The sequence below is a fragment of the Pleurodeles waltl genome, chromosome 5 (assembly GCF_031143425.1).
Source record: "Pleurodeles waltl isolate 20211129_DDA chromosome 5, aPleWal1.hap1.20221129, whole genome shotgun sequence".
Classification (NCBI taxonomy): Eukaryota; Metazoa; Chordata; class Amphibia; order Caudata; family Salamandridae; genus Pleurodeles; species Pleurodeles waltl.
This window is the reverse complement of record NC_090444.1, coordinates 572283089-572295588: the sequence shown is the minus strand read 5'-3', so window position 1 is coordinate 572295588 and position 12500 is coordinate 572283089. Positions and strand designations below refer to the sequence as shown.

Here is a 12500-nt window from a genome sequence, read left to right as displayed (position 1 = left end):
CTACTTGTTCCGAGTGTAGTTCCACATTATGGAATAGAGCTGCTCTAGCCACCACTTGTGAGTAGGCTGTGCTGTCTTCCGGTGGTGATGGCCTAGTTGGGTATGTGTCTGGGCTGTTATCAGACACTGGTGCGTCGTACAAGTCCCACGCATCCTGATCTTGGTCGTCGTGGCTCATGGCGGTGTGAGCTGGCGAATGTGATGGGGTGTAAGTTGGCGAAGCCGGAGTTACAGGTGGAGGCGAGGGAGGAGGTGTTACCTTTTGTGTTGTTTGTTGCTGAGGAGTAAACTGAAGCGTTCTCTTTCGTTTGACAGGTGGAAGGGTACTGATCTTCCCAGTCCCCTGCTGAATAAAGATACGCTTATGCGTGTGATCCACGTCAGTGGATTGCAGTTCTTGTTCAAATCTATGTTTCTTCATTTGAGAAGACATAGAATGCTCTTCGGTATAGGAGCCGGAAACAGGGTCTGGTGTCGCTTTTTTCGGCTCCGAAAGCCCTGTCGATTGTTTTTTCGGCTCCGAGGTAACCTTCCTCTTTTTCTGTGCCGAAAATTCTTGGCCTCTATGGTCTTCGGCGCCACTGTCTCGGCGTCGATCGGTGTCGACACCGAACTCTCGGTGTCGATGCTTCTGTTTAGCACTCTCTCGGTCCCGAGGAGGCTGCGTGCCGGTGTCTCGACCGAAGTCGGACGATCTCGACACTGAATGGGCCTTTTTCGGTGCCGATTGTTGGTCACCGAGAATTTGGGTGGAGCCATGGCCGGTTGGCAGTGGCGTCCCCTGGGCCTTCTTTCCTTTTTTAAGGTTTGATCTCGACGTCTTACTCACAGTTCTTGTAGAGTGTAGCTCGTCGGAGTCTGAATCCTGGATGGAAAAGGATTCCTCCTGTTCTTCTTCTGTCTCGAACTGTCGACGCTCTTTTGGCGTGGACGCCATCTGCAGTCTTCTCGCTCGACGGTCACGCAGAGTTTTTCGGGACCGGAACGCCCGACAGGCCTCGCAGGATTCTTCACTGTGCTCGGGTGACAGGCACAGATTACAGACCGAGTGCAGGTCCGTATAAGGATATTTGTTGTGGCATTCGGGGCAGAATCGAAACGGGGTCCGATCCATCGGCGTTGTCCTCCACGCGGTCGGGCCGACTAGGCCCCGACGGGGTGCCGAAATCTACCCCGAAGGGCACCGAAGCGCTTCGATGTTCAACGCGTCGTCGTATGTGTCTATCTCTAACCGGATCGCAACGATACCGTCGAAAATCTTCCGTCTTCAGCTATCTTTCCGTTCCGAAACTCGGAGCGACATGAACACGTCCGAACCCGATGGCGGAAAGAAAACAATCGAAGATGGAGTCGACGCCCATGCGCAATGAGCACAGAAGGTGGAGTCACTCGGTCCCGTGACTCGAAAACACTTCTTCGAAGAAAAACAACTTGTAACACTCCGACCCAACACCAGATGGCGAGCGCTCATGCATACCATGTGTATCTACAGCGACAGATGCCATCGAACAGAAATAATTTAAGAGGTGTAAAAACAACCACTGTTTCCAAAGTCAGGAACCAGTGCACACTTCAGAAATACATAGGTTTCATTCACCCTATTTTTCATTCATTAGATTTTAGATTCATTAGATTTATTTGTTTTGTGTTGTGAACGCTAGGCACAGCCACACAATTCGGGTACCGTTTTTATTAGATGTGTGGCAACACAGAACAGAAGCACATTTGCTATTACCAACTGGGTGTGTCTGCATTTTTGGTTTCCAAATGTAAGCCAGTGTGCAAGAAGGAACACATTTGCAAAATGTCCTCTGAATCACAATAGCATGGGTAATCCCATATTTAGAGGCGTACAAATAATCACTGTTCCCTTTACTCAGTAATCAGTGCACATTTCAGAAGTAAATAGGATTCCTTCATACCAATGTTTATTAATTAGATTTTACCATATGAATTGCTAGGTGGTAGGTACACAATGAAAACTCATTATAAGCTTCAGTTCAGTTATTGGCTCTGGATGTCACATTTTACTGCAAAAATATACTAACCATATATACCCCTATGACCAGAAGGGTCTGAAGGATATAACGGTAAATTGCTTTTGTAAATCTGCCTCTGTGACAAAAAAAGTTGCAGATAAGAACGCTGTCACCAATTGCCTTTTTTTATTATTTTCATTATTTCTTATTTCAATTATTAGTTTATTTGGGAAAACGGTCAGTGTGATTCCTTGCAGAATTTAGAACTTTGTCTACCTTTCAGCAATGTATAGCTTCAGAGATCACCCAGGTGTTTCACACTCATTTCCATCATCATCATCATCATCATCAGCAAGAACAAAAAATAGGAAACTGACTCTTGTCGAAAAACACAAAAACAGTTGTAAAAATTGTTCTCGATACAACTCTGCTTGTTCCTGAAAGCTGGAAAGATGGTGAGCCCAGCCCAGCAAAGCTCTAATTGATTTCATTTTTAGTAAAACAAAACATGCAATTTCTTTCACAGTACTTTTTACCCCAAATCCCCCCCCCCAAAACAAATTAAAAAAATAAAATAAAATTAGCAACAGTTGGCTACTTTCCTTGTTTCCTCCATGGAAATCCACAAACCCTGTGTACATTTAGTATCCCAAAGGTAATTGAAATAAAGGATGCACATTTGGCATGGATTCTCTTTGTTTAAACAAGTTATGGAGGCCTAAGCGCGAAATGCTCCAAACATCAAAAAACACTGGAAGTGGAAAAGCCTCAGCACTTATAGAGTTAAAGTGTTGCAGAGTGGCGTCACAGAGAGTTAGTGCATAATGTTAGCTTGTATACTTAATAAAATCTAGATTATCTAGGCGTTACAATGTGAGAATTACTATGCACTTGTTACACTGTTTTGTGCTGTAAGAAGACCCAATCCCTTCCATCCTGGCACATATTTATACGCATTTTAGAAATCAGACACTTGTTATGTTCATCATATAGAAATATGTTACACTTGCTCAATAAATATTCCGTTGCAAATGCAATACAGAGATGAATGCAGATGTTCATTGTTTTATTCTATGATGACATTTCAAGATTAATGCAGGATAAGTTAAAAGTGCAATGCAGCATGTTTGTAATACTGTATTAGTAAAACGTCAATTATTGCAGTCTTATGACCTTACAAATAAAAGGCAAATTAACCAAAATACTTAAGGTATAGTAAGTAAAAGCTTGACCTTAATGCACGACTTTTCCTACGGCTATATACAATTCGATGGTTTCCTTCTAAAACAAACATGTATAGAACATTCAAAATAAGCCATCAGTTTAGTTCTTTTCGCTTGAATGTTTCCAACACTCCTTAAGCTGCACAGGCCCCTTTGAGACTGACCACATTCTGGCAGTCTGACATAGTTGTGAATCACTTTTCCAAGAACAGATTATAAAGGAATACATTGAATAGGAATGGGGGTTTGGAACTTTATTTGGTTGACCAAGACACTGTTGTGTTAACCCTTTTACTTTCCATGTCTCAATGGCAGGCATAAAAAAGTGCATCATTTACGGTATTATGCAGTTCACACATGTACTCAATCCTCCTGCCAGAGGCAATAAACATACCTTCGACTAAAATCCCACATAGCCCAATTAAACAGGACTGAATCTTCTAAAAAATCCCTAAATAATGCTGCTTTCAAACATTACGTTGATTGAAACAACTGTCTTGAGAGAGTGGTGATTCTAACTGTCTAATCCTGGATTTTCTGAGCACAAACAAAAGCTGCTGCTTCTTCTCATTTTTCATTCATAATATTTTACCATATGAATTGCTGCTTGGTCGGCACACAATGAAAAATCATAAGCTGCAGCTCAGCTGTTGGCATGTTTTGCAAAAACCTACAAACAGTATACATCCTTGTGACCAGAACGGTTTGATGCATTTAACAGTATATTGCTTTTGTACATGTAATGGTAAAATCTGGGATATTTTGAAATTGTGTCCATTAAAAATAAATGTATTATTTCTACAAACCACACATATTAAGTTTTGGGGGCTGCCAACCTTTGCCAGGAATACTCCTAATATAGTAAGAATGGCCACCCCTTTGGGAATGGTGACCATGGCTGATTAAAACATTTTTAAAACAAAAAATGTCAGCATTATGCCACAGACAGATGCTATTATGTAAGAAGTGGTCACCAATGTGAAAGAGTTGATTGCTTCTATTGCTGCCAGCTGTCTGAAATTTAATGGGAGTAAGGCCGACATACTGGTGGTGGGAAACCAACCCGCCTCTAGGGATCTCACTGGTGGCTGGACAATGTGGGTCCACCTCTTGCCCCAAAACATGCTGTTAAACATCGGCATTTGGCTGGTTAGCAAGTTAACCTCGATCAGCAGATAAGCATCGTGCCTGCGCACTGTTCTGGTCTCCTCGGATGCCTGAGAAACTTTCTGTGGACTCTCCCACCAGGTGCAAAAAAATACTATTGTGCAGGCATTAATAACGTTGTGCCTACACTATGATAATGTATTATATTTAGGATTGGCAAAAGTCTTGCTGAAGAGTCTGCAAATAATCCTCTGCGACTCCTAGGCCACATCCCTCGGCACATCTCTGTGGCATCCCAGTTTCGAGAGCTGCACTGGTTACCGAGTGAGAAACGCATCCATTTCAAAACTCTGCGTTTCACCTTTAGGTCTTTGGCCAAGGCTGGTCCCCGCTTTTTTAGAAACATCAGTCAACCACACTGTTTAGTCTGAACTTTACAATCTTCTAATCTAAGGTTGGCATCCATACCTCAGATTAATCGAGTAAGACATGATAGAGTTTCTTCAGGTTTCTGGATTCTAAGTTAAAGAACAACCTCCCCCTCTATCTGTGCCTAAGCCCCATCTGAACAAATCTTCAGCAAACTGCTCAGGACCTAGCTTTTTTACATCCATTGTCCTACTGCCTTTTCTGGGACAGCTGGATTTTTCGCACAGGGAAGCCCTTTTGGGACAGCCAGGCACTCTATAAACTGATATAATATATACTATTCCAGGGAGGCAACTAGTGGTCCCATATGTCAGGATGTGCCGCTAAGGAAGACCACAACCCCAGGCAGATAGGTAAGAATGCCTGCACACATCCACGCACACTGACACACATGAACATGTAAGCACAACTCGCACACACATCTTCCTTCAGCAAGTGACACAATAAATGTCACCATTCCTACTCTGGCCACTGATCACCTCAGCTCTAGAATCGTGCCACTTTGTTCGAATCACCGCTGGTATTGTTTTTTTCCCAGAAGAGGTCTCACACAAACAAACAGCAACAGAGCTAGGATTTGTTGTGTTGAAGACACTAGAGGGAGGGAATATGAAAGATTGAGAATGTGATTAATAGAGAAAGTGAATGAGTGTGTGTGTGTGAGAGAAATTGTTATTCTGGGTGTGTGACTATGGGGCCCTAAAATTAGTTTGGGTACATATCGAGGATGGGAGTTCATCTCCGGTCCAATGAATGATTTACTATTCTAGGTTTCATGACTATTAGCTACAGACTGGAAGGTGGAGCACTATTAGCTTCCAAACTACTTGGTGGGAAGAGCGGATCAAATGAATGCCCCAGGGTACAATCAATTAGAGTAAAATATAAGCAACCTCAGATTGACACTAAAATGTCAGGACATTACTTGAAATCCAAAGTAAATTACACGTTGAAGACCAATCAGTTTCTTCGCAAAGCAACATCACAGTATTTAGTATTGTCCTTTCTGAGCATCATGCCCTCCAGCAAGACAACAGAAGAATGGTGATATGGAAATAGACTAATTTGAACGATCTTAATTATAAACTTACTCTGCAGCCAATTTCAATCCATGATCAGGATATTTAAAACCTGATGTAAAATTATACAACTTCTTTTCTGTGAAATTGTTGTAAACCTTCTGTCAAATGTAATGAATATCCATGTTTTCCTTTCTGTGACATACCTAAAAGTAGATAACCTTTGGTGAAAGGCATAGCCGGTAGGATAGGAGGACATTCAGGTTAACATTTTTCGTTTTTCATTTGTCATGAAGAACAGACTGTGAAAGGGTAGCCTCAAAATACTTTGCCCTCGAAAAGTTATTGTCCAATGGCACTGAACAAATCTATCAACATTTTCTCACAACTGCAAATCAAATACAGACGGACGCTAGTGGATTGCAGTGTGCATAACAAATGCAAAGAGATGCGAAACAGCGACAGATTAAATTCTTCTTTCATGCAATAATGTTCCTGAAATGTAAACCGTCATGCTAAAGTGATTATAGTGCTAAACTACTTGTCTTATACTGAAAAAAATATGTCTATACAAATCAGGTATTCATGATGATGGTGTCTTAATGAGTCTGCTGCAAACATTTTTTTTCTGCCCAACGTTTCCTGTATCATTCACTAGATGTAAATAAACATGGCAATTTAGCGGTTTTACTGAGTAGAAATTGAATGCTTGGGGGCTTCCGTGTACCGATACCTATGCAATCTATACTTTTTTTAGGTAATGTTTTCTAATCTGCCCGCAACAAATCCCAAATCTACTAAAAAATTGGTAAAATTGAATGTAACAATTCATATATACACACAAATGAAATAAATATTGGAAAAATCGTATTCAGTAAGTTCACTTAAATAGGATGCACTCCATGGCTTTAGGTTAAAATGCATAAGTAAAAACTTAAATAGGCAATTTGAAAGCTTTAGAAGCGACGTTTCTTTGACGTTACGGATTACAGTCCATTTTTAGGCTGAGAACACTGCCTCTCTCCATTCCCCGCAATGAAGCTTCCTTAGGCTGGGCGTCCTTGACCAAGGCGTGCCTTCGACCTAGATAAATTGCAAGTAAATAAATCAAACACGGTGCGTGTGGTGCAGCAGTTGTATACAAGACATTTTGAAGGAATGAAAGTTTTAAAAAACATGACGACTTCAATGCAGGAACATTAGGTTCGACTGCAAAAGCAGTTGACATACTCAACACTCCCAGTGAATCTCAAATTACCACAAATGTTTTTAGTGGATAATTTAACCAACACTTAGAATTACTCGTACTTATAGCAAAAACATGAATGGTGTCAATCACACATCCAAATTAATCAAAACTTGAAGATTGCAGAATGCATTAGCAAAGAGCAAATAACTATTCAAAAGAAGGTACACATATGAAGACTATTTAATTCAAAATGAAGAACAGAGAAACAAATTATTTTGAATCAATTAATCCAAGATATTTAAGAATGGTTTTATTCGAGCAAGGGGGTTCGTATTCTAGCATAAAGCACATACACGTCCAGTGCAAGAGAAAAGTTCGGAATTTCACTTGGAATAAGAGGTGTGGTTGACACCATTCGGGTTTCTATTATTAATACAAGGAAGTATTATCCTTTGGTTAAATGACCCCCTTTACTTTGTGATAGCTCATAACCAAGCTAACAAAGGGTCACTGGGCTGCCCTTATCCATATGTATAAATGTTTATAGGCCAACAATAGAACTAAACTCATCTGGTAAAGTCTGCAGATCCCTTTAAAAACACAGAGAGACAATTCTGCATCACATTGCCTTTGTTTATTTGTTAAAGAATCTTCTTTTTGAAATTATTTTGAAAACTTGAAAAACGGGTGTTGTGTTAGTAGCTGTAGGAGGCTGGCCTGGTTTGTAGTGGGTACCTAATGTACTTAAACCTTATACCAGGTCCAGTTATCCCTTATTAGTGAAATGTAGGCAGTGTCTAGAAGCCAGGTTCTCTAGGGGTAGTGTGGATGAGCAGCCAAGGCCAAACTAGGAGAACTGCAAAGCTCATGCAGTACCACTGTAGTCACACAGTACTCACATACATGAAAGAAAATACTCAGTTTTACAAAAATAAAGGTACTTTATTTTGGTGACACAAATGCCAAAAACACCTTAGTGACTATACTCCCTTAGGAGGTAAGTAATATACACAGTACATACACTATAATGCAGAAACTGCGGTAAAAAACAGTTAAAAAACAGTGCAAATAGTGAAAATTACAATAGAAATGGGCTTAGGAGGAACACAAACCATGTACTAAAATAGTGGAACGCGAAAGTTGATTTCCCACCTAGGCAAGTGTAGTGTGTAGAGGGGCACTGGGAGTATTAGAAAACACCAAAGGTACGTAACAGAACCCATCTCAGAGCCCAGGAAAGCAGGAGTAAATCACAGTAACTTTCCTAAAACACACAAGAACACATGATAGAAGATTGTGCAAGAACCAGAAGAGACTGCAAGACACCAACGATGGATTCCTGGACCTGAAGACCTGTGGAAGAAGGAGACCAAGTCCAAGAGGCACTGAAGAGTCCAGGGAGAACTGGAGTCCCTGCTAACCTAGATGAAGGTGCAAAAGAAGAACCACCGGTGAAGAACAACAGTCAGTACTGCACCCAAGAAGACAGATGTGGGTTCCTGGTTGGTGCAGAAGATGTCCCACGCCGGATGGATGGGTGCAGTCTGGTTTGCATTGCTGGATTCTGCCAACAAGCCTTGGCACATGCAAAGCACACGGTTAGCGGAAAATGGCGCTGCCCAGGACCAGGAGGGACCTGGTGGACTCTACCCAGGAGAGGGAGTCAGAGGGGGCTCTCAGCAACTTTGAGAGCCCTCAGAAGACAAGGCGGCATGCACAGGAGTCCCACAGCACGGGGACAAAGAAGGTGCAAAAGGAAGCCCATGCAGCACTACACAAAGGGATCCCACGTCGCTGGAGAACCACGTAGGAGGTTGTGCATCGCAGAAAGGAGTGCTGGGGGCTGGAGCTGCACAGTGCATGAAGAAGTTCGTGGAAGGATGCCAACAAGCCTTGGCAACTGCAAAACACGCAGTACAAGGGGGTACTGTCTTGCGTGGGGAGGCAAAAACTTACCTCCACCAAAGTTGGACAGGTGGACGTCAGGAATGTCAGGACCACTTCAGTCCACCACCTGTTATGCTGGATCTACGCCATTCATCAGGAGAGGGGACCCAGTCCAAGAAGCACTGAAGAGTCAAGGGAGATCAGGAGCCCCTGCTAACCCGGATGAAGGTGCAAAAGAAGAAGGGGGGGGTGATGGACAGGGGAGTGGTCACTCCCCTTTCCTTTGTCCAGTTTCGCGCCAGAGCAGGGATTGGAGGTCCCTGGACCCGTGTAGACTGTATTATGCAAGGAGGGCACCATCTGTGCCCTTCAAAGTATTTCCAGAGGCTCTGGGAGGGTACCCCTCCCATGCCTGTAACACCTATTTCCAAGATCAGAGGGTGTAACAACCCTCTCCCAAAGGAAATCCTTTGTTCTGCTTTCCTGGGCTTGAGCTGCTCAAGCAACAGAAGGGCAGGAACCTGTTCGTGAGGTGGCAGCAGCTGGGGCTGTCTGGAAAACCTCAGAAGGTTGTAATGGCAGTATTGGGGGTCCTCTAAGGAGCCCCCAGAGTACATGGAATCAGACAACCAATGCTTGCAAAAGCCCTGGGGTATGATTCCAACATGTTTGATACCAAACATGGCCATATTTGGAGTTACCATTGTGAAGCAGTACATAGGTAGTGACCTATGTATAGTGAATGTGTAAAATGACGTCCCCGCACTCACAAAATTCAGGAAAATGGTCCTATACGACATGGGGACACCTCTGCTAGTGCAGGGGTTCCCTCACACACAGGTACTCTTCACCCAGCCTTCAGGGTTGGAAGGCCTGGTATATGGGTGACTTCTAAGTGAACTGGTGCAGTGTAATTGGCTGTGAAAGGGTGCATGCACCATTTCACACAGGCTGCAAAGGCAGTCCTGTAGAAGCCTTTGCATGGGCTCCCTATGGGTGGCAAAAGAAATGCTGCAGCCCATTGGGATCCCCTGGAACCCCAATGCCCTGGGTACCTAGTTACCATATACTAGGGACTTATAAGGGGTGATCAGTATGCCAAATTTGGGTGAAATACAGGGTTACTGGTATGCAGTGACGAAATTTAGACGAGAGAGAGCATAATCACTGGGGTCCTGGTCAGCAGGATCTCAGTGGCACAGTTAAACACACTGACATCAGGCAGAAATTGGGGGTAACATGCCACAAAGAAGATACTTTCCTACAGTAGCAGTATGTGGAAAGCTGGGGCCGCATCCTGATACCTTTTTTCTCCGCTCCACCAATACAGAAAGGGTCTGTGTGCTTCTTTTTGGGGTCTTCAGCACAGATAGTTTTAGTTAATGCACATTTTGCTGACAGCAGAGCGCTCATGAACACAAAGAGGCAAGTGGAGTCCTGCGATTCAGAGCTCTGCTGTCAGTAAAACATGCATTACCTCGGAGATTATTCGAGTTAATAGACACCAAAAAGAAGACAGACACATTCTGCGGTGTGACAAAAACAGCATCTTGATACATACATCCAACCTCCCCCCATGAAGGAGGTGAGCAGTCTTGATTCCACCTCAAGCCTCTTTCATAACAACACCCTACACTCCTGCTCCTTTATGCCACTTTGCTGGTTCTTTTTAATCCCTGCTTCCATCTGTTGTTACTGTTTTCCCATAATTTTCCCTTCCCCCGTCTGCCTTTCTCCCTCTTGTTCTCCGTCAACATCTAATGACAGAAAAATCAATTCTGCTCCCAAAAAAGTGCTGGAGGGTACCCACTTGCAACCAGACTCAAATTAAGCATTGCAGGCGAGTCCGAAGAAGCACCGCCTACTGTTTTCGTCTGAGTTGGCAGACACATTTGCCTGCTTGTTCAATGCCAGCGCATATTTTTTGGCTAGATGTTTTTCTGCAGTAATGGGGCAATCCACCAGCATATGTACACACAAACCCTAAGGGACTGTGCTGCTGTAGATAGATAACAGTGCACGTTCCCAACATGTGTCCAAAATGCAGATGTATTTAGCTGATTAGTACAGTGCATCTGTACCAAAACAGCTTTAGCACACTTTACATAACATCAGACAGATTCATTCAATAGAAGGAACACAATTGGAACTGGTCAGAGTAGATCGGGGGGTGGAGGGAAGGTTTAAAAGAATAGCATTACAAAGGGAGGTTGAATGCTAAAGGGGATGGGTAGTAATAGACAGGAGTAATAAAATGGCTGGAAAATAACAAAGCAAAGATAAGTTCAATTGACAATAGCCTACATTTTGGCACTTAAAATTGAACGCCCAAGCCAATAATAGTTTTAGCACTCACAAATATCCGATTATCTGGCTTCACTCTAAAGACCAACTCATCCTTGTGCAAAGTTGGACATGACTAATAGAGAAGACTGCTGGGGCAGGTTCCCGGCCCAAAGTCTTCACGCCATTACCACTGCTGCCATTCAGCACAGAGGACCAAGACCCGACGCACAGAGTTGCACCCAAGTTTATCGAGCCCGAGAGTGCTGACAGAGAGTTGCTGGGACCCTCAGAAGGCAGGTTACTGACACAGGAAGGATTGGCTTGTGACCACAATGGCAACTGGTAGTCCAGTGGCGACTGGACTTCAGCCAGACTGGCAAGGACTTTGTGGGACATCGACCCTACAATCAGGACCTCTCACCATCTTTGTGGACTAAGGGATCCCTGCAGTAAGACACCCATCGCCCGAATCACATCCAGAGCATCTTCAGCATCCTTCATCAGTTGCATCAAGACCACTTCGTAGGAATCCATTGCAACTTGGATAAAGTGCCTGGAACTGCTGAAGGACTGTCTCTTCTGTTAAGGTAACTGTCCAGGAGAGCCCTCCGGTGTTTTTTTTTCATTCTAGTGTCTGAACTCTTATAAAAATACAGTCTATGATCATAAACTGGTGTAGGATTGATTTCTTGAGTGTTGTGTCAACTTCTTCTTCAATTGTTTTGGTGCTGTTTAAATGCTTTACACTTCCTTTGTGTAAGCCTTGCTGCTCAGTGCTACAGCTACCCAGGATTGAGCAGAGGGTTTGACAGACAAAACCTATGGGTCCTAAAAGGGTTAGTAAGTGTATTACATAGGGAGGTTGCACAACCACACCATATAATACGCCTCATTTAATCAGAGGAGCAGGAGGCAAACAGTGGTTGGCGAGGGGCCATGGAAAGGCCAAAGGACCTGGCCATAGCCCTTCTGTCCTTGAAGGCGCTCCAGCACTGGGTCCGCCTTGTTTCCAAAAGACAGGAGCCATCAAACGGCATGTTCTTTAGTGAGGCATCCCTGGAAAATCCAGTAGCCCTTAGTCAGGCGTGACACCGTAAGGCCACCTACAATAAAACTGCTCTGCCTAGTGAGTCAGTCGTATCCAGCCAACAGCGAATAGTGAACTTAGCTGTGTCTCTCCCAACAGCAATAGCTTGAGAGTATAGCTTGGGCCTCCTCCAAGACCATAGGCAGCACCTGTGTAATTGAGTCCCGGAGCAAGTGGGAGTATCAGCCCAAAAAGAATGCACTGTTCACTGACTGCAGTGCCAGGCTGGTGGAACATCTTCCCCAAGGTATCCAGCCTCTTAGATTCCCTGTCTGGGGGAGAGGAAGGGGATGT

General features: G+C 43.6%; 1 protein-coding gene across 2 annotated transcripts in view; it reads right to left on the bottom strand.

The window, feature by feature from the left end:
- Positions 1 to 2190: 2190 nt before the first annotated feature.
- The window catches only part of SANBR (SANT and BTB domain regulator of CSR), a 187147-nt gene continuing 176837 nt past the window's right edge, over positions 2191 to 12500 (bottom strand). The window contains exon 21 of one of the 2 annotated variants that reach the window (XM_069234391.1): positions 2191 to 6840. In XM_069234391.1, the coding sequence (XP_069090492.1) occupies positions 6804 to 6840 (37 nt within the window). In that variant the 3' untranslated portion in view covers positions 2191 to 6803. The remainder of the gene's footprint in view (positions 6841 to 12500) is intronic. The other variant, XM_069234392.1, reaches the window with a different exon arrangement.